The sequence below is a fragment of the Acromyrmex echinatior genome, chromosome 4 (assembly GCF_024713525.1).
Source record: "Acromyrmex echinatior isolate Ae372 chromosome 4, ASM2471352v2, whole genome shotgun sequence".
NCBI classification, from domain to species: Eukaryota; Metazoa; Arthropoda; class Insecta; order Hymenoptera; family Formicidae; genus Acromyrmex; species Acromyrmex echinatior.
This window is the reverse complement of record NC_141855.1, coordinates 14,729,087-14,751,207: the sequence shown is the minus strand read 5'-3', so window position 1 is coordinate 14,751,207 and position 22,121 is coordinate 14,729,087. Positions and strand designations below refer to the sequence as shown.

Sequence of the window (22,121 nt, the reverse complement as noted above, 5' to 3'; positions counted from 1 at the left end):
TCAAATAGCATAAAAAATTATAATGAGGATTTCGCGGTTTAACTTGTTTCTATATTTTTATTAACTATTAGGAGACATACGTTTTTCGCTAAGACCACGCACAGCGATATGTCAGCGCGACACCGACTGTGTATCTTTTCGCGAACTGTCGAGATTTTCTAGACGATGACTATGGGATTTCAATAAGGATTGAACCGATCAATTTCTAAATAGGTTCAATTGATAGCTTTCGTCTGAAATATATAATGAAAATGTTTTTATTTTTTCTCTGCGTGCCTTACGACTGGAGATATTTGCGATGCAAAGTTTTGATGTGTGTAACTTTTGCAACTTCGTTTTAAGAAACGTCCTCATTATCGTCGGACATTCCGCGCATTCCTTACGTGTCCTTTTTTTGCGCAAAGGGCACTAACGATACATGATCGGCGAGCGCTGCGATCTGTTATACAGTAGTAGAGCTCTAGATATACCAAGTAGCGCAAAGGTCTTCCATTTTCGAACTTACTAATCATATCATATTAATGGTATTATGCTTATTGGACTATAGACAACTAGATCGAAAATGGCGATCAAAATAGCTAATAGGAATAGTTGTCGGCATTTCAGCTCAGATAAAAGGATTGCGCTACTTTGGTATATCTAAAGATTTATACGGTAGTGTCTCGTTCGGTTTAAAACAACGGGATTGGTAAAGTTGGTCTAAGGGAACAATCGGAACTATCTCTCACCGATTTTGATGAGCTTTGGATATGTTGAAGAGCATCACAAAATATTAGATCCATATTTTTTTATAACTGTGTATCTCAATGTTTAGGAGGTGAAACATCCTCTCGAAAATAATGTATCTTTTTATTTTGCTCGAATTGAAAATTATGCCGCATATAAAAAAATATTTTATAGTATTTTATATTCTGTATAACAGTGTGTTCACTTTTTAAAAAGTCAAATTTTTTAACTTATCCCTACTTATCAGGGTTGCAAAATTAAAAAAATTTTTCGCGCACAAGCACACACGCACGCACGCACGTACACAAATATATTTTTTCAGTGCGATATCTGTTTATTTTTTCTTATATGTCGATAGTGATATGTCGATGTGACAGTGATTTATATTCTATAAGGATGAAAAGCAATTTTCCCTTGTTATTCTCCGTAATGTTCATCGTGGAATATCGATGTAACTCGACTATTAACTTAATTACATACTTAATTAATAGGTTTGTATAATATACATCAGAGAGAGAAATAGAAGAAGAGAAAAATAAGTTTCATTTATATCATCTAAACACAAGGAACGCCATTTGATGGACAAAGTTAGATACTATCATCTTATTTTATTTACAATTATCTAACTTTAGCTGTCAAAAATGGTGCTTCCTTGTATTTAGTTGATGTACTCACATAAAACGGTTTTAATCTAATTCCAATCTTATTATTGTTTTATTTATATGTTAATCATCATATTACATATTATGTTTAAAAAAATCGTAACAAAACTTATTTATCCTTAAATTAAAATTATTCAAAAGTTTATTTGTAATTTATTTAAAAGGTCCATAAATCCATAAGGGTTTATTTTCTGTAAGATATACACACATAAATTAAAATTATTCCACGCACATAATAGAGTTTTTGTAATATCGCTGAAAAATATTCCATATCTGTCAGATATTATCGCAATTGTCTGGCCTTCTAATGCGCTTGCAATTGAATTTCCTTATTAGCTTTATTAATATTATAATAATTAAAAATATTATTATTTTATGACGAGCATTCTATTACATTTCTGTCTTATACATTTTGCTTCCCGCGAAAGGAATATAGAACAAATTTAAATGAAAATTTACAATGAAAGCGTTAATAGTTACAGAGATTAAAAAATATCGATAATTGCTTGTTTAAATTCGTAAAATTTGTTTTATGGTGTAATAAACTTACACAATAAACAATTCCCTGTAAGCAAAATGTTAGTAGAATATACGGACTAAAAATATACAGACTGACAGTAGATTCGAACAGAAAATGTCAGCAGATTGAAATGACATCAATTGCTGTCGTATTCTGCTTATTTTCTGTTGACAGAATCTGTTCGCATAATAATAGCAGGTTGGCAGCAAATATCAAGCAGAATCTGCTGACGAAATCTGATAGACACTCAGCAGAATCTGCGCTAAATCGAGTAGACAGCTGTTTTGTGGCTATTTAAATCGTCATTGGTATAAAAAGATCTTCCTTTATAATCAAAACCTTTATACCAATTTGGATATTGACGTAGAAAAGACGCACCCTCTCCTTGTTTATCAGTTACTATCATCACATCAAGTAGTACATCATCTTTTACTGCAGTAATGAATACTCTATCATCTATAACAACTATAAGAACTTTGTTTGGAAACGTAACTTGTGTTAAATATATTATTTTAAATATATTATATATTTATCGTGAATTATGTATATTACAATTTTATTATAATAACAGTTATTTGTTGCATTAGTAATATCAAAATCATATGATTAAACTTAGAGCGTGATAACATTTAATACAATAGTAATAAAGAAATCCATAAACAATATCCATATAAAAAATTATTACAAAATTTATGAATATCAACTTACATCCTAGCTACATCGAATAAATAAATTTTTTGATGATTGTCAACAAATGATATTACTGTTACATTATCATGACTCTTAATGACTGAATTCTGTTAACAATTTACATGGAGCATTGATAAGGTTTCGAAACAGGATTGAAACATTTGCGATTATAATTATGTTAATTTAAATAAATAAACCAATCTTCACATTGTTGGTATCCTGTTGGTTCGATAGCACTTTGTTATTATTACATCTTGGTATTCTTGGTACATTTATTAATTCCTAAATCGCAGAAATCGATAAATCGATTTCACTGTTTCTTCATTATGAATATAGGGAAACAATATACAAAGAGACGTGTTACAAGTGGGAGATGCATGCACGGCCCTTTAATGTTGTTTGTGATCTGATTCGGTGCAATTGATATTTTGTAGTTAAGACTAGTCATAACTAGTATAACTATTCCGACTACGACAAGCAGTCTCGCGCAAAACACATCCAATCCATGATTGACCGAATGCTGCAATGTTTTCGCTTGTATTCCTATGATCCAATTGTCCTGAGACAGACCACTTTGATCTTCATTTAACTAAAATTTTATTTTGCATTTTACTAACTTTCAACATTTATTGCGAAGTTTAAGATATTGTTTTTGTGAGTTTTGTGAGTGTTTATAAGTTGATAGGCAACTATTCTTCTAATAATATTTCTAATAATATTTCTTTTCAAGGAATTTCTACGTTCCTAATAATTATTTGATATTTATAAAAATAATTTTATAAAAACAACAATATTATTTATTATCCAATTTGTATATCAATCGACATATTTTCTTCATATCGTATCAAATGTATCGCACTGAAAAATATTAAATTTTAATAAATCATTTCTTTGAATTGTGCAAACTAAATAGTTATTAAATACAAAGACATATTTATTTGATACAAGAATTAATTTGATTTATCTATCATTTCTTTTTCTGACAAGTAAACCTATTTTTCCGTGACCCACCAAATTTAATCAAATTTGATATATTTGTAGAGCAGACGAAAATGAGACACGTATTTTTTATATCGGCAATGATGTAGATTTAAGGGTACACACTACCTTACCTACCTTACGTAGCTTATAGTGATAAGCACGAGTATTTAATTTCTTGCATTTTAGCTCTATTACAGCTACTTTTGAATTTTGAGAGGTGATAAGAGACTTTCATATTTCTCCTGAAAGCAAATTTAGTATAAAAAATGATGAATTTAGTATAGAATGAATTCATTCTTCATTTTTTACACTGTTAAATTGCTAGTCAATTTAACTCATGATATTACTGCGGTAGTTTAGTAGAGTTTGCGTTTTCAAGATCGAAAAATCATTTCGGTGTGCATTTTAAAGGACTGATAATAATATTAAAAAAAAATTAATGATTATGTTTTAAACATCAATTATTCTCCTCGTTTTATAAATTTATTTAAGTATTTGTGGTACTAAAGTAGATATTTACAAGAGAAGTCTTGATTTTGATAATCTCGTAAATTATTGTTTCCAAAATTGTGAAAGTTTCTGCGTATTAATGTGTAATAATAACAGTCGTAAGAAAAATATGTTTGATGTACAAAATCTTTGTTTATTTTTTCTTTTAATATTATTTCTGCAGAGTACATAAAATAAAAACTAAAAAAATAAACATAGAGAAGAAGTGATGTAAACAAAAAATGGAAAAATTGTAAAAATGTAAAAAATATTGTAAAAACAAGAAAATGTAGAAGCAAAGAGCGAGATAAGATTGTTCCTCTTTTAGCTGGTCATCATATTGGATCTTCAATTTTGAATTCTACATTCTTTTGCACTGGATTTGTTTTCAGGAAACATGAAAGCCTCTTATCTTCTCTAAAATTTAGAAGTAGCTGTAATAGAGTAAGCTAAAATGTAAGAAATTACTTGTGTTTCTCACTATAATGGTAGTATATGCACTTTTAATCACTAACCCTGCACTATTGCTGATATAAAAAATGTGTCTATTATTTTCATCTGCTCTACAAATGTACCAAATTAAATTTAATGAGTCACGGAAAGGTAGATTTGCGTGTAAATATTTATATTTAGCAAATGTATAGTTGGCACTATTCACATACATATGCACACACGCACGCACGTACATATACATACACATACATACTATGTTTACATGTAAATAAATATTTATTAAAATTTATTATATATTTTCTCAATGTGGTATCTATTTATTTCCCTCACATACATGTCGATGAGTGCATTACATCTCATAAGGATGAGAATAGCAACTTTTCCCTTGTTATTCTCTGTAATATTCATGAATTATCTTGATTTATCGTAACTATTAACTTTCAGATTTATTTATTTAATTAATAGATTTTTATAATATCTCAGAGAGAGAGAATGAGAGAGAGAGAGAGAGAGAGAGAGAGAGAGAGAGAGAGAGATTTTATTTATATTTTAATAACTATTACATATTATATTTACACAAAAATCTTAATTAGGAAAACTTATTTATTCTTAACATAAAATTATTCAAAATTGTATCTATTTGTAATTCATTTAATGGGCCCGTAAATCCAGGGATTTATTTTCTGTAACATATACACATCTTAAAATTGCTTTTTTATTATGAAAAAAAGTTTATTTGATATTTTGCCATATATGTCAAAACATGCAATAAAATATTAAACATAAAGATACCTTAGTAATTGCAAGAAGAAAAGCATTTTGTATTCTTTTTTATTTCTGCAATGGGAATTGAGAGAACACGGAAATTTACTTCGTTGCTATTAAATGTATTATTATTGTAGTATACATTATAGATATGTAAATGATATTTATTTGATAAGATCATTAATTCGCCGTTTCTAATCTTCATCCCGCTTACAAATTCCATTTTTGGATCATATACAATGAGCTCCTTAGAAACAATATCATTTGCGATAATAAAAATATAATGCTGAGAGTTATTATCAACAATAATCAACAGAGTTATAAATAATTTATAAAATAATTTGGTATGAAGAATAATTATATTCGGATATCTTACCTTGTTTTTGGAATTAATTTCCTTAGTTGCGTCCGCGCACATAACAGACGTTTTTGTAATATCGCTGAAAAATATTCCACATCTGTCAGATGTTATCGCAACTGTTTGGCCTCCTAATGCACCCACCAATTTAGTTTCTTTATTAGCTTCAGTAATATTCTTTGGCGAACATTCTACTAAGCTCGACATTTTTGTCTTATACATTTTGTTTCCCGCAAAAGGAACATAGTATAAATCTAAAATTTATAATGAAAGTGTTAATAATTACAAAAAATATCGATAATTGCTTGTTTAAATTCGTAAAACTTGTCGTATAATATTGTCGTTGTAATAAGTCAAAAGATAAACAATATTCTGTAAGTAAAATGTTAGCAAAATGTGCACGTTAGCAGTAGGTTTCTTAGATAGAAAATATCAGTAGATTGAAATGACATCAATTGCTGTTGTATCTGTAGACAGAATCTGTTGACACAATCACAGCAGATTGGCAGTAAAAATCAAGCAGAACTTGCTGATAAAATCTGATAATAGATTAATATCTGATGTCAGAAACCGAGCAAAATATGTGCGAAATAGAGCAGACTACTGTTTTGTAAGTATTTAAATCGTGATGTCATTAGTATTGAAGATCTTTAAAAATTATATTTCTATCCTTTTTCATTTTTATTTTAAGCGAACAATTTGAATATAATAAAAAATAATAATAATAAATAAACATATGAAGTTTTTGATTTCTAGTAGCAATTTTTACTGATATCGTCAGATATTGTAGATTTCATGTTAAATTTATTGCCTCTCTGGCAAAAAATCAAAGATGAAAACTTATAGCAAACTCTGCTTTCTTTTTCATTTAGCTATCTAGAAATTTTCTCTTTTGTATAAAAAAAATACTTGCCTTCACCAATAATTGTCATACCGTAGATAGTGTCCCTATTAGGATATCGGTGATTTGCTACCACGATATCTTCATTAGTTGATTTCATGAAATCAGAATCGATTCTGCATAACTTTGAAGTATACCCGTTATATACTACTATACCGCCGCCTTCCACATCTCCTATGAATACCTAAGTATCGCGATTTTATTAAAACAATATTATAAGTGCATATATTTATCTAAAATATGAATTCTCTCTCTCTCTCTCTCTCTCTCTCTCTCTTGATTTCTTGTACTAAATAATTTTTCTTTAATTAAAAAGAAGATACTAACATTTGCATTATCCTTCACATTTTGGCAAATCGGGGCAAAAACAGCAATTGAAGCTATCAATCCGATGCCAGTTTTATTATGAGCAATGTCAAACGGAATTGTAACACGTTTGACCAATTTATCAGTTGATAAATCGAAAATCAGTAGTTGTGGTAAGCATAATTGATCGTCCCCAATTCTGCCTTCATCCACAATGAATAGATGATTGCATTTAATCTGAGATAGTAAAAAAATGCAAATGATTTAGAATAAGGCTACTGGATCACTCTTAAAAGAAAAATTTATATTTTTTGTCCAGAACGATGTCGAACAATTAATAAAATATTTATTAGTTATAATTGATCTTAAAGATTACATTATAAATGATTTTATTTCATTTCGGTACATTTATTTGTTTTAATTTTAATTATACAATAATAAATGAAAGTAATGACAATTATTCACATTTAGTTCCCACGTATTAATTGCGGATTAGTTCATCAAATGCTTTATCTTTTTTTCAACTGAGCATGATATTGACTTTTTTTATGAAATCTGATGCTATTTACTACCCATTGTAAGAGCTATAAGGCAATCCTTATGGTATTACACTTTGAATGAATTTTTGACATATCTTACATGGAGAGAATTTTCTTTAAAATTTATCTTGAAAAATATAGTGTAGTACAATATTTAAAAGTAATATTTTAAAGATTACCATGCACTTCAGTAAAATTAATCAAACATATTTTATACTTTATTGTAATTTTAGTAATGAATGAGAGAGATTTATATTAAAATTCTTCGAAATACAATATTGTCCCATGACTATCATATTTTCAGGGTAAATTCTAAGAAAAAATTCTTTCCGTGGTAACTTTAGTTTATCTAGCACCGACATCAATATAATGTGCAGCGCTATTGCTAATAAATAAAAAACAATTGACACTTAAAAAAGATAAAACAAGTGCTAAAGAATCTTGTGATGTGTATCGTTTGATGCGAAATATTATAATTATTTAAATACAATATGTCCGGAGCTAGTACTTGATCTGTTATTATTCTACATTTTATTGTTTTTATATAAATAAATTATTGGCAATATGTTAGTGTTACAATATTTAACATATTTTTAATTGTTTAAACGTTACAGTCGAATATATAATTTGTTACTTAGAAGATATTAATACTAACTTGTATTTGATAAACACCGCCTGTAATACCTTTACAATCATCTTTATACCAAGACCAATCTGGATATGGACGCAGAAGTGGCCCACCCTCTCCTTGTTTTTCAGTTACGGTCAGCACACCAACTGGTATGCCTTTGTCTCTCATCGCAGTAATAAATACTCTACCATCTATAAGAAGTTCGTTTGAAAACTTGTGCTAGGTGTATTAGATATATTTATCATATGAATATATTTATTGTATTACAATAGCAGTTATTTATTGCATTAACAATATTAAAATCGTATGATTAAACTTAAAGCGTGATGACGTTTAATATAACAATAAAGAAATCCATAAAGAATCTCTATATAAAGAATTATTACAAAAATTTATTAATAATGTCAACTTACCATTCGCTCTATCTATGTCATATAAATAAGCTAAATTAGGATCGTATTTGCCGAAGTATAGCGCTTCTTCTTTTTGTCGCGGATTATCCCAGAGAATATCTAGATATTTCCATTCGTATTTGAGAAGCAATTTGCCGAAACTCATAATTGTCATCGACAGAAGTGATACAGCAAGAAAAAAACGTTTCATTTTTTCGTATTAATAGTCAAGTATATGCACAATAATATATATAGCTAAACTGAGCTAGATAAGAATATTTCGGGGAAGCGGATACATGAATGAGACTTATCTTGGCAAGTATTTATTATATATTCATTAATATATTCGCATTATAATGTATATGAAAATTCAAAAATATATTCTCATTAGCTTGTCACTGATAAACAATTGCATCCTAATTAGAAGTTGAACTCAGAATTGTTAATACTTGCATTTATTTCATAAGATATACATACATTTTATTTAACGCATTTATATATGTATTGCTTCACATGCTATAGTATTGATAATATATCTAGAATATTTAGTGAATGCATATATGTCAATTATATTGACAATATATTATATAATTATTACAAACAGTACAGTATATGTATAGGATTATTGTATACAATATGTATAGAATTTGCATGTGTATAAAAGGTAATGTTATTTTATCAGCAATATGAATCATTGTATATAAATTATCCTTATTACTATTAATCCTTAAATAATTTATCCATTTTATCTTATAGCTTGAAAAAGAGGGCGATTTTTTGGCAATTTTTATCGGAAAAAGTAATGAAGATATGTATTTCATTGTTTTCATTATATCGTTATTTTTTTATATTTTTCTCTTTAATTTTAAATTGTATGAAGTCAATATGTTGATTGTTAGTCTACATAAAGTCGGAAAGGAAGGCTCTCCGATTTGAATATGCTAGAACGGAAATACTGCAGATCGCATCATCTGAAAGAGTTCAAAAAACGATTTTCCTATTTAGAAAGAATGTCTCTACCGAATAGACTATAATAATTTACTTTAGATAAAAATTAACAAAATGGCGGTTATTTTTTTTTTTAAAGTTCTATTTTTTTTACCTTAAATTATGCTCTTGTTTTTACGATCAAAAAAGGTATTAATATTGATATAATTAGTCTACTATTTAGTAAAAAAAAAATAAAAAATAAAAAAAAAATAAGAAAAATATATATTTATAATTTATACTTATATAATTCGTTTAAAATATCCACAGGTTTATTTTCTATAATATACATCTTAAAATTGTTCTTTTATTATGAAAGTTTGTTTAGTATGTTCCCATTTGTTAAAATATGCAATAGATAATAAAAGTTTAAAAACACAACTGTCTAGATGTGTTAGATATATTTATTATGAATATATTTGATCATATGATTTTGATATTGCAAATGCAACAAATAATTGCTATTGAAATAAAACAGTAATATATATATATATATATATATGTATATATATTTTTTTATATTAATTAAGTGGTATTTATTTTCTCATAACATTCACCGAATGTTATTGCAGCACCATGTATAATGATGTACTTTTCGAAGCGACTTTTGCTCCCGATTACTGTGGCATATTTATTATGTACGTAAATATTTACAGGCCATATAATAAAATGGAATCAGATCGTAGGCATAAGTAACAGGATCAGTGAATGATATAAGTATGATAATTAGAGCTTTTTTCATAATTCATATATGTACAAGCATTTAAATGCTACTGTTTATGAAGACAAATGTCTTTAAAAATAGATATGTAATGAAAAATACGTAGCAGTTATTATCATACGTTATTGCAATATGTATATCTCTCTTCATAATGTGGTCATTGTATTATGTATATTCATTCTAATGACTTCGCGTGGGAAGTGAGATTAATTTGGTGTATTATATTATATTATTATTAATCTTATTATGTAATTTTAATTTCTCTCAAAGAAATGATTAGAATGATCGTCCTATTATATAAAATTAACATATAAAATATAATTTAAAATTAAATTTTAATTAATTATATAAAATATAATTAAAATATTATAGTGTTACAAGAAGTAGCCACAAAGTTTTGTGTTTATCATTAGTAAAAATTATATTTACAAAAAATAAATTTTAGATTTTTTTTATATCTTATTGGATTTTGTATCTTATTAAATATTAAAAATAATTATTAATATTTAAAATAGCCACTTTCCTTGATATATCTATAAACTTTAAGATATTTCAGAAATGCATCATCGATAACCGCTTACCTTTTCAAGGATCTATTTTCCTAGCATAATAGAGCGGTCTTTATCAACTGATGAAAATTTTTTGGTGCATAGTCTTTGGTATTTAATAAGATATAACTAACATTCCATAATTTGTTTTATTTTATATATGTTACTATCCAGATAGCAAGCTGACGTTATTTATGGTCATTTTGACGTCAAAATTGCAACTGTAATGTCATTTTGGCGTCAAAATGACGATAAATAACGTCAGCTTTTTATCTATGTAATGACTTAATGAACACATAAAACTTTGTCCTAGAAACTTTTTTGTCACCTGGTATTCTTGGCACTTTCATTCTTTAAATCACGGACATAAAGGATTAGCGTAAATTGACTTCAGTGTTTCTTCGTTACGAATATAGCGAAAGTACACAGAAAGAATGAGACGTGCTACAAGTGGAAGGTGCATACGTGGTCCATCAATGTCATTAGTGATTTGATTCGGAGCAATTGATATTTTGTGATTAAGACTGCGGTTATATCTAATACAGCTTTCTCAACTACGACAAGCAGTTTCGCGCAAAGCACGTTTAATCTATTATTGATCAAGTGGTGGAATGTTTCCGCTTGTATTCACATATATCTGATTGTAATCCCGCGACAAATTACTTTGATATTCCTTTAATCAAATTTTCATTTTGCGACTAATTTTCTATATTTATTGCAACACTTGAAATATTGATTTTGTTAATGTTTATAAGTTAATATTAGTTAATATTAGTTTCAACAAAACTTCTATCTTTTCGAGAAATTTCTACGTACCTTAGATATTTATAAGAATAATTTTATAAAGAAAATAATATTATCAGACCTATATCAATCAAGAAACCTTCTTCGTGTCACATATGCAATGAAAAAAAACTAAATTTTAATAAATCATTTATTTGAATAGTGCCAACTAAATATTTATTAAATGCAAGTATATATTTATTTGATACGAACATTAATTTCATTTAATCATCATTTCTTTTTATCGAATAGATATTTTCTATAAGTAAATGTTTAGTTGATACTGTGTTCAAATAAATATTTATTAAAATTTAGTATATATATTTTTTCTCATTGCTATTTATTATATGTGTTTAGTTCCCTTACATACATGTTGTTCAAGAATATCTCATAAGGATGAGAATAACAATTTCCCTGTTGTTATTCTCTGTAATGTTTAATGAAGTATCTCGATACTTCATGGAATACGGTTCCCGTGTTCTCTTTTTCTAAATGAATTATTCTGTTAAAATGCCTTTTTATTTCGCGCATCCCACGCTATTCTGACTTACGTCACCCCGCATGATGAGACGCATTCGTTGCCAATCGCGAGTACCAATAAATGCGCATCGCGCGTCCGCAAAGTTTCAGCCCTCCATCCCTCCGCAAGCGTCGCGCACAACAATCGTTTCCGTTTATTCGCCGACAATGCGCCAAACTTTCCAGTTGGACCGCGCGCTGGCTGGCTGCACGACGCTGGGTAAGCTCGGTACGATGTATTTGCTCGACTGTTCTCGGCCGGGAAACTTGGAAATTTATTCTTGGGGAAATTCGCGCGTTTGAATTTTTAGCAGGCTGACGCGCAGAAGTTTCTTTCTTACGGTGGCAGCGAAACGCCGCCCACCCTCTCGCTTAATCGTCTATAAGAAAGCGATTCTGTTGGAGTCAATCTCTGCCTTCTCTTCACGTGAAACGAGGGCAAAAAGGTCGCTAGAGATCCGAGAATTCATTCGTTGTGCTCTTCACCCTCTTCTCCACGCGAGAAGTGATTGATCGATCTCTCTCTCTTTCTCTTTCTCCCTTTGCGTTTGTTTCGCGCTGAACGTGTTCAAATGGATCGAGAACAGTTTGTTACTGACTTAACATGCGGCTAGAAAAGGAAATTAAATTCTTGATCTAGAACAAGAACGTACACTCCAATATTGACAGACGTATCGATTATAACTGATTTTTATCAGCGTGAGATAGTAAAGATGAATAATTTTTCTTTTACAATTGCAATAGAAATATAACAACAACAATAATAAGTTCTGAAAATAATTTAATATATATTGCGTAATTTTATAGATATATTTTCGTACGTAACAATGTATTGTACTGGAATAAAAGTTCATAGCGTTACTTCATTTGTATTATGTATTTTAAAAAAAAATTGTTTGTTATACCTTTCAATGATTTTTAATGGAGTTATAAGCAATCAAAGTCAAAATGTTAATTTTATTTAATTCGGATAAGAATTAATAATAGAAAAATTTTAGGAACATTTTTAAAGTGATTTTGTACAAAACTTTAAGCTTTTACGTTAGAAAGTCGAAAGTAATTGCAAATCTTTCTTGGACACGTGACAGATCCACAAAGTGAGAATATCTATTTTGTCCAGCTCGTAGTTTTATATGTAAAAATTACAAATTCACAGAAATTCAAAAGACATAGTTTCGAAAGTAGAAATGTATGCTTTAAAATCCTTTTATTAAATTTAAATTTTGTTTATTTTTAATGAAGTTATAGCTACTTGAATTTGAAGTTTGTAGCGTTACTTTTGTATCAATTTAATATTTCTCTTCCCTGTCGAAGATCGAAATGATCGATAAGCGTAACATCCCACAAATTTTTGTACAAGGTATAATCAAGGAGATAGATAAAGCTTATATAACTTTGATGACGTTAAAGCACTTTGAAGCAACATCTTTGTCGTCCGCGTCTCTTCCTTTTACCTTCACCTCGTTGGATTGTAATTCCCAGCGCATTGATTCGACGTAGGTACATATGACGCCGACTGCAGTACACAACGGCCGTAACTTCGAGAACTTTTGTTTGAATTATGTTGAACGAATCGTGGAAACTGGTGACGCTATCGGTGCGTCAGTCGACAGAAACAGTCGTAATGTGCCACTCGAGTTCAGTTCTGTCGCCATCAAGGCAAGGCAGTAATGGCGTTGCAAGCTGCAGGCAGCTACCAACTACCATTGATGATACGAATCGCACAAAAGCCCACTGCGAGAATGTCCCTTTGTGAAAGAGAGAGACAGAGAGATACAGAGATAAGGTTGTTTCTTTTATCCATTTGCTTGCTTCCCAGAAACATTGTTGCTCGATGCAACACCGAAAAATTCGGCTATCGGGAAGTCAAGTACAATTTTCACAACAATTACAACATTTATTAGGAATAAAATAATTATTGCGATAATTATATGAAGTTTTAGTTTACAAGATTCGTAGGAACGAGAAATATATTACAGAGAAAAATGTTTTAATTTTGAGTTAGAATCTCTCTAGTTTTTTAACTAGTTTATAAAAAAATTTTTGAATGTAAATCGCAGTCACTTTAATCACGCGGAAATTGTGAGCGCTTCACGTTAAAAAGTGTTACGCAGTATGTACATATGTCGAAGTAAGCTATTACCGTCTGCGTTGACGTTTCGTTTCGTTCTGGCCTCCCTCGAGCTGAAATATTACAAAACGATGCAATTGTTGAATATATAGAGACATCTCGGTCAAAATGCGGTTTTGCGCAGCGCGTTTAATTGCGACGAAATTTACGTCGATCAAATCGTTGACGCGGATAACGGCGAAAATTTATTGTCGCGCTAAACGACAAGTCCCCTCCCATCTCGCCACGCGTATGATTCTGCTAATTATAATCGCGATATCCGTATTATTAATCGCCATTATCGATTGTATCATACTGAACGCGCCGCCGATGACACGCAGGTTGACTTTGCCTGAAGCGTGACCGGTTTGCGAGGCGTAACGTAGTTAATCGTTATTGCTGCAATCGTGCTTGCTGTTAAACCTAGCTAACAACAATATTAATAATCACGCTGATTTGATGACGAATACAAATATCAAGGAGCAAAAATTAATTGGTTCGATAAGTTAAAATCGAATGTAGATGTGATCTAAGTTTATTTCTTGAATTATTTTTAGCTATACAGAAAGGACAGTTTTGCTGAAGTATCTAAAAATTTAGATACAGATTCCAAAATAATTTTGTTATTATAGATTGTTAAAATAATTAGATAATTAAACTAATTGCTAGAATGTCAATATTTCTTATAAAAAAATTATTTTCAAATCTGTAGCTAAATTTTTCAGCAAAATTGTTCTTTCCGTAAATGTTTTTTTATTATTATTGCTTAAACCAGTCCAAATTGAAATGTAGCTGACGACAAGATGACCTCTATGTCTGCGTCCGCAGACCGCGACTACAACAATCATCGTTGGCCATATGTTCTCTTTCGTCCTCTCCCGGAACGATCCGGCGCGCAACGTCGATGCCGGTAATGACGATAACGAATCGTACTAATGGCGAAGCGGCCCGACGATTCGTTTTCGACATAACGATGACGACGCCGTCCTCGAATACGCGTAGTCGACTGCTGGATAGGAACAGCCCCGGGACGGTTATCGAAGTCGATCATTCAATTTCGCGTTGCAAATTGTCCGCGCCGGAAACTCATATCCGGGCACTTCCGGTTCTGCCTAGTCCCGCCCCCGGGAAGAAGAGACCTTCGGCGGCGATGGGCCCCAGGCATCCAACGAGGCTGGTTTACGGTGGGGGCACGCAGCAGGGATGAGGGCTCGGAAGGGAAGAAGAGACAGACGGGAGAAAATCGGGGAGGCGCAGAAGTCAGGACTGAGGGTATGGCTTCATCCTGACGCAAATGAGCGGTGAACTCGCTTCCGGTCTGCTCTCCAGTCTGTCATTTTGCCTGCTGTAACCCGCCGCTAAATCTCTCTCACCTGTGTCGAATAATTGATGACTGGTGATTGATTTTATTTCTTTAGCATATTGATTTTGTAATTAGATAGAAAATGCTCTTATAATTTTTTATTAAGTAATTTTCTTTAATATTTTTATCCTTTGCAACTTGATAATTGATTATTATCTTTAGCTTCTCATTGATCATTTTTTAGATCAGAGAAGAATTTTTTCATCGATCTTTAATTAAAGAATTTTATTTTTGTTGTTAAATTTCATTTATCGTCGTTTAATAAAAATAACAATTATTAAAGATATTATAATATTTGTAAAATATTACAATTAAGTATAACATATTAATATTACAATTAATCTAAAATTTCACAAATTTCATGCCTATTTTGTGAATATAAATTATATTCCTCACCATACGGATTGACATATTTTGCACAACAGACGCTTATCATCAGTTAGATTAAATCGTCAACAGACGCGGCTGCCTGTCCAGCTGAGAGTCCAGCAGAGAGTGATGAAAAATAGCTGCAACCTTTCCTGGATAACGACTAGATCTTGGCGACATACGCGGGGACGTGTATTAATCGTTAACAGGCGTCAGCGTCGCTCGCTCGCGGTCTGACCGATTTCATCGTTTATCCCGACACGCACACATTAGCACGCGACGGTGGTCACCGCGACCGATATGCTCATATATAGCTCACATCCGCACATACGTGTGTATTTCATTTATGGCATCGGTGATTCCGTTATGATCTACTTGCTGCATTCGAACGGAGGTGCAGGCATCAGCACGACATCAATCGGGCCGAAAATGGTTGACTGGCTACTGGTCCCGTTTTTGAACAACAATCCCGCGTCATATATAAACTTGTGTCTCGCAAAACGGCTATTTACCTAACCATCTCTCAGTGTGCGGTGCCAATGAAACCCCCGTTCTCTCCCCTGGTATATTCCCTGGTATATCCCTTCGCGCGATTCAGTCATCCATTCACCCTGTGTCGGGTGGGTGGCTATGCGCTTGGTGGCAGCGGTAGCAGTAGCGACGGTGGCGGTGGTTTCATCGGCAACGTCTATTGGAAAATTTATTCCAATATTTTCAATTAAAGTTAGACAAAGCCGTTGTTTGATAACGCTACGTGTTTCGCCGCTCTAGTTGCCGAGGTAAAAATAATATAGCACGCGCGAATGATCAGGAGCGGCTTTCACACAACGACGTTACTGTCGCGCGCGTGAGAGGTAAAGCCGGTCATTGCTGATGCTGGTGCTAGTACTGGTGCTAGTCGGTGATGGTGATGGCGAGATGGTTCGTTACCGTGGATGGCGCACACGTGGAGCGGGTGGTACGGGGTGCCGCACTGACGAGGCGTGTGGGCGACGAAGCGAGCTTGAAGGGTTGGTCGGGAGACAATACGCGATTCCGCACGAGTACCACAGAACGAGTTCACGTCCAGCATTTCTCTCGATCTGCTTGTGGTGCAATTAAGTTCTCTAATGCGGAAAGAGGCCGGATGTGAGATCGTCTGTGAGTGCTATCGCGTCGTTATTGCTGGATTAGCTCGTCCGAAAGCCTTGCTACGAGATCATACCATTCCTTTTAATACGATCTACACGCGTACAGCGAACTGTGAAATTATCGAATATTTTGAGTTTATTTATTGAAAATACTTGGAACATCAAGGATATCTGACTTCAATATAGCACAGATCAATTCAGTATTTATTTTGAAATACATCTATCGCATAGAAATACATACATAGCGAATATTTATTGTTTTTACAAAGTATAACTTGAAAGCGTTTTTAATAAATTCTATGTTACATGTCGGTGAAAGAGAAAGAGGTAAATTGAAAGATACATACACATAATAAAATATTATCATTCCATTTAATTTGCGAATGTTGATTATTTTTATTTTTCGCCATATTATACGAAAAATGTATTACTTAGATTAAATTACATATTTTAAAAATTTCAGGTCAAAAAGTTTTATGAATGTTATCGTTATTAATATCATAATTTAGCGACTATGAGTATTTCATTCATGAGTATAATTTTGTTACAAATTATAATATTCGTGAAATCAACGTTCAATGGTAGCACACCAAAAAGATACGTTTAATTCTAGACATCCCAATACAATCGAATGTCTCTTAATGCATCGCGAGTAAGAACAGCCGATAGCAATGCAACTAGCTGCCTACGTGGTATGCGATAATTACATGCTCGGCAGCAGGACGGCCGCAAACGTCATGTGCTTGTCAAGAGCTATCACAGCTTCCTGTTAGCGTGCATACGTACATAGGAGAAACGAGGAAGTTGAGAGATAGAACTAAATAGAGAGAGAGAGAGAGAGAGAGAGAGAGAGAGAGGGGGGGGAGAAACACAATAGGTTTGCTTACTTTGTAATACATAGAAAATTTATCTAAACTTGCAACGTCAGTGCTGGTATTGATTAACCTGGAGACAAGAAACAATGAAAGTTAATTAGTAAGTGTGAATGATATAGAATAAGAACGAAAATAGCGCACTGATGGAAAAAAAATAAAGACATCTTCGAAAACTTCACAAACAAAAATTAGAGTTTCGAATTGTCGCAAAATATTCATGGTATTAAATAATAAAGTTTTAATAATTTTTTATTTTAAAAGTTTCATAGACGGCGAGTTACATATGAATATTAGTATATTTACCTATATTTAAAATAACATATTAAAAAGAGGAAAGATAAAATCGTAAAATATAGTTGCCTTTTTCGTAGCCGATTTTTTTTTCCTTTCAAATATAAATATCAATAAAATCCAAGTTTATTTCACTTTTAACGTAGAATGTGAACGGAAATGCGTCTAAGAATAGGAACTGATCTCTTCTTTCGAGCGAGATGCAGGTGCAGGTGCATTCTGCCGACGTCTCGAGCACGGGAGCCGAAAATCGATCCGGTTCACTCGAGCGTATCGCGACGACGACGTCGGCGGTCCAGGATGATCCTTAATAACGCGAAATACGAGGCAGAGAAACCTAGGCAATGCGGAAAGAGGAAGAAGAAAAAGATCGACGATCGGACGAGGTGCACGAAGATCGTGAAACGAGGAGGATAGTTGGAAAACCGGGGTTGAGAGGATATATCGGATACGCGGATCGAAGAAAAGGGACGAGCTGATGAAATAATAGGTCTCTCGCGCGCAATAGCGAGTGCCTGGCATTGTGCGAGGGCTGCACGGCAGCTAGGTCGGCTCAATGGAAACGGATGAATGCTAGCCAGCGCGAGTGATGCCCGGCTCTCTTTTCCTCTCTCCTCGGGGAGGTTCACGCCGAAAAGCCAAGTCCACCCGGCTTTTAATACTATGCCTGGTGTCCACCACTTTGCGATACGTTGCTGTTTGTAATTGAAATCTGCCCGCCACTCTTGCCCCCGTTGCTCGTTTTCTTGTTAGATCCTCTTTTTTTCTCGGCCGATCATCCTACTGGAACCGCGTTGATCCCCTTTCTCCATTTGCCGTTGTCGCTTTAGGCTTGTAACGGGAATTGAAAGAAGTAAAGGTTTCTCATTCGGCTATATACGGAACTGCTACCGCGTCTATATTATTAATTCACACATTAATTCTCAGATTACAATTTGGATTGTAGAATGTTCGGAAATTCAACTTAATTATTGGTGATTATTTTTCGACAAGTGAGATACGCAAAGCAAATTATAGTTTCAGAAATTTTGTGCCGCGAATTTATCTTTCGTGGAACAACATGTTGAAAATTGCAATGTTGCAATTGAAATAAACTACTGTAATATGTAAATTTTTTTATATTTTGCTATATTTCTCGTACGTCTCTAATATGTAAAGTTGTTATTCTTTAGTTCCATATATTGTAATGTATATCCAGAAATTTAATCTGTTACATCCCAAACAAAGAATATAATTAATGCAATGATATTTTTATTTCTCATGCTCGACAAAATTGGGAGAAATCATTTAATTAATAATTTAATCATTTACTTCTTAATCTTTTATTAATTTTTTTATCTTAAACGATATAGTTCGATCAAACAAAAGTTTCTACATAAAGTACTATATTAAAGTGCACATGTAATTTAATAAAAAATATACATTACATAATTTTATTCCTTCTGCTTAATCAATCGATATCTTCTAGATGAAAATCATATATAAATTGCCCCAAAACTTTATGAAATTCCATCAAACAAAAAAAGTACGGATAATTTAGAGTATTGATCTTTGATATCAGGTTACTCGCAACGATTTTGACTTTTGCTATATTTTTTTGCCAAAATCACAATGATCATCCTTGTGATGCACGAGAGTGATCGACGCCGTCGACGCGTAAAAATTCTCGACCGCTATTTGGCACGGCGATTTCGTTGGGCAGGTGCATGCCATTTGTGACGCGTTTAAACGAGTCCCGGGCGTGCATCGCGAATTCACGTGGCGCTGTCCGATTTCGCATCGCTATTCATACGTGAGTATTGAACAGCGTCCGTGCGGAAGGGCCACCTGGAGAGCAAGAGAGAGAGATAGAGATAGAGTAGTGATGGCCCTCGAACCAATGCTTGCTCGCAATTTTCGAGCAAACCAAATATGGATGCTCGATCAAAAGGGGACTCAGTCAGAGAGTAAAAATGTACAGAATTCACATTTTATAAACTTCATTTTAAGTTGTATTATCTATAAAATTTATACACTAATTTAAAAACTTAGTGAATTTTGATTAAATGTATGATTCATTTTTATTTCGTATCTTTTAAGTATGCAGATATTTTTTATATACTAATATTTACATTATTTTATTTCTAGTATCAATTGGACAGTCTAGAGAGCGATGTTGGATCGGCGCTTGGCTTGAAAAACTCATATTTAGCACAATATCGATGCCATCGCTACACACAGGTCACGCTCGTCCATCCACAGGTAATAGAAAATTGTCATTACGAACCGACGCTCGTTATTATGCCATGTGCACAACGATACGTTATGATTTCCAATAGCTCGCGTAACCAGACGATGGTCATTTCGGGTGTCAAACGTTGCTGTACATGCGAAAAAGACGCTTGTATCTATCGCCGTCGTTAATGGCTAATACGTGACGCGTTTCTAATTAACGCAGTCGAGAAACGAGCAGAAATAACGAGAAAAGAGAAACAGTCGCGTCACGCAACAGACATGTATCATACTAGCGGAGGTCTATAGAACGTAAAATATTGCAGGATTCTTGGGAGAGGGTTGTATAAGTCATTTGCAGGTACAACAACAATTTGTTTCTAGAAAATTTTATTATAACGATGGTATATAAATGTGTTTTGTAATCTTTATTGCAAAATTGTACATAAATGTGAGAAAATATAATAAGTTTTCTCATTAATGGCATAAATTAAATAGTTTAAGCTTCTTAACTAATATTTTAAATAGAATTTTACGGTATTTTGTAAACTTTTTTGTTTACAAAAGAGAAAGAGGATGATTTGGATACTAGAAAATATTTTAATATTCTTCAGAGTTTGCAGAGATATAGGTATTTATCAGATGTAGTCCATGAGTAAAAATTTTATGTTAATATATTTTTTATTCATATATAAACAAGATAAAGGTAGTCGACGTAGAAAATTTCATGAAATTGTATATGAAGAAGGATGGTATTTAAGTTGACCACATATGGATAATGACAGACTTTACAACATGAAAAAATTTATTATAGCTATAATTAAGGAATTAATTAAATATATGAATTTTTGTTGAATAATGTGCAAATATTTATATCTGACCTGCGATATTTATTTGCATTGCGAATTTTATTGCATGATATTTTTTTCTAATACAAAGCAAATAATTAATCTCTCTCTTCTCCTATACTAATATATAAGAAAGACTATCTTGCATAATATTACAGTAAAATCCTACAAAGGAAAGAGAAGTGTAGGAATTATGAGAAGCTATATGAATTAATATTTCATACTATTATAATTTCATGTAAATACTTAAGTTCTCCTATTCTCATAATAAAAGGTCGAGAAGGGTCACATGTTGGTTATTGAAAATAATTTCAACGAAAAGGACTTTGTTGGTTATTCCAACAAGGTCCTTTTCATTGAAACCTTTTATAATTGTCGGCTCAAAAGTTAGTGTTGTTCTACATACCAGCTGAACAACACTACATCAGAGGTAGCGGGAAGACGTAATCTACGATAATGCCTCGAGCATTGTAGAAACGCCACGCGGAACTACATCGCTTTATAGTAACACTGCTTTATCCTGGTGTTTGTTGTAAAACAGCGGCGTCGTGTGAAATCCCAAAAAGTCGTCCTTCACTCTGGGTATATCATTAAGGGAAATACGATAGCCTCGGGAATCATTTTCGAGAGAGAGAAAGGAAGAGAGAGAGAGAGAGAGAGAGAGGGAGAGAGAGAGAGAGAGAGAGAGATATGTGCTTTTCAAGCATGTTAACGTAGTAACGTGCGTAAATTCTTGCGTATATGCATGAGTACGTGCAGATCGGCGCACGCGACACGGTACGTCGGCATCATGCGACTCGAGTAAACTGGTAATACTAATCCGAGTAGTAATACTTAATAGCAGCCTAGAGCAGTGGTCGGGCCAAGTCCTCCTAAGTGAATTAACCTCGAGTTAATCTCAAGTTAAGGAAACCCCTAAGCAGACCTCAAGTGAGATCCTCTCGCTACTTCGT

The 22,121-nt window shown here is 32.5% G+C and overlaps 2 protein-coding genes across 3 annotated transcripts in view; one reads left to right on the top strand and one right to left on the bottom strand.

Annotated features, from left to right (window-relative positions):
* The window catches only part of Scgdelta (sarcoglycan delta), a 351,842-nt gene that overhangs the window by 9,180 nt on the left and 320,541 nt on the right, over positions 1 to 22,121 (top strand). For both annotated transcript variants that reach the window (XM_087405814.1, XM_087405815.1), the window contains exon 2: positions 20,237 to 20,350. The gene's annotated coding sequence lies outside the window, so the exon portion shown is untranslated. The remainder of the gene's footprint in view (positions 1 to 20,236; positions 20,351 to 22,121) is intronic.
* On the bottom strand, positions 187 to 9,807 carry LOC105148375 (major royal jelly protein 8). The gene is made up of 6 exons (XM_011060082.2): positions 8,435 to 9,807; positions 8,046 to 8,212; positions 6,873 to 7,088; positions 6,558 to 6,729; positions 5,663 to 5,898; positions 187 to 5,533 (listed from the first exon to the last, which is right to left on the bottom strand). Exons 1-6 carry the CDS (start codon positions 8,622 to 8,624, stop codon positions 5,315 to 5,317), a joined length of 1,200 nt encoding a protein of 399 aa, XP_011058384.2. The 5' UTR covers positions 8,625 to 9,807; the 3' UTR covers positions 187 to 5,314.

Excerpts from the sequence above, each read along its gene's own strand:
- LOC105148375 (XM_011060082.2), bottom strand. The coding sequence starts at position 8,624 with ATGAAACGTTTTTTTCTTGCTGTATCACTTCTGTCGATGACAATTATG. Across the intron at positions 8,213-8,434 it reads TGACATAGATAGAGCGAATG|ATGGTAGAGTATTTATTACT; the intron begins GTAAGTTGACAT and ends AACTTCTTATAG. Across the intron at positions 7,089-8,045 it reads GCGGTGTTTATCAAATACAA|ATTAAATGCAATCATCTATT; the intron begins GTTAGTATTAAT and ends TTACTATCTCAG.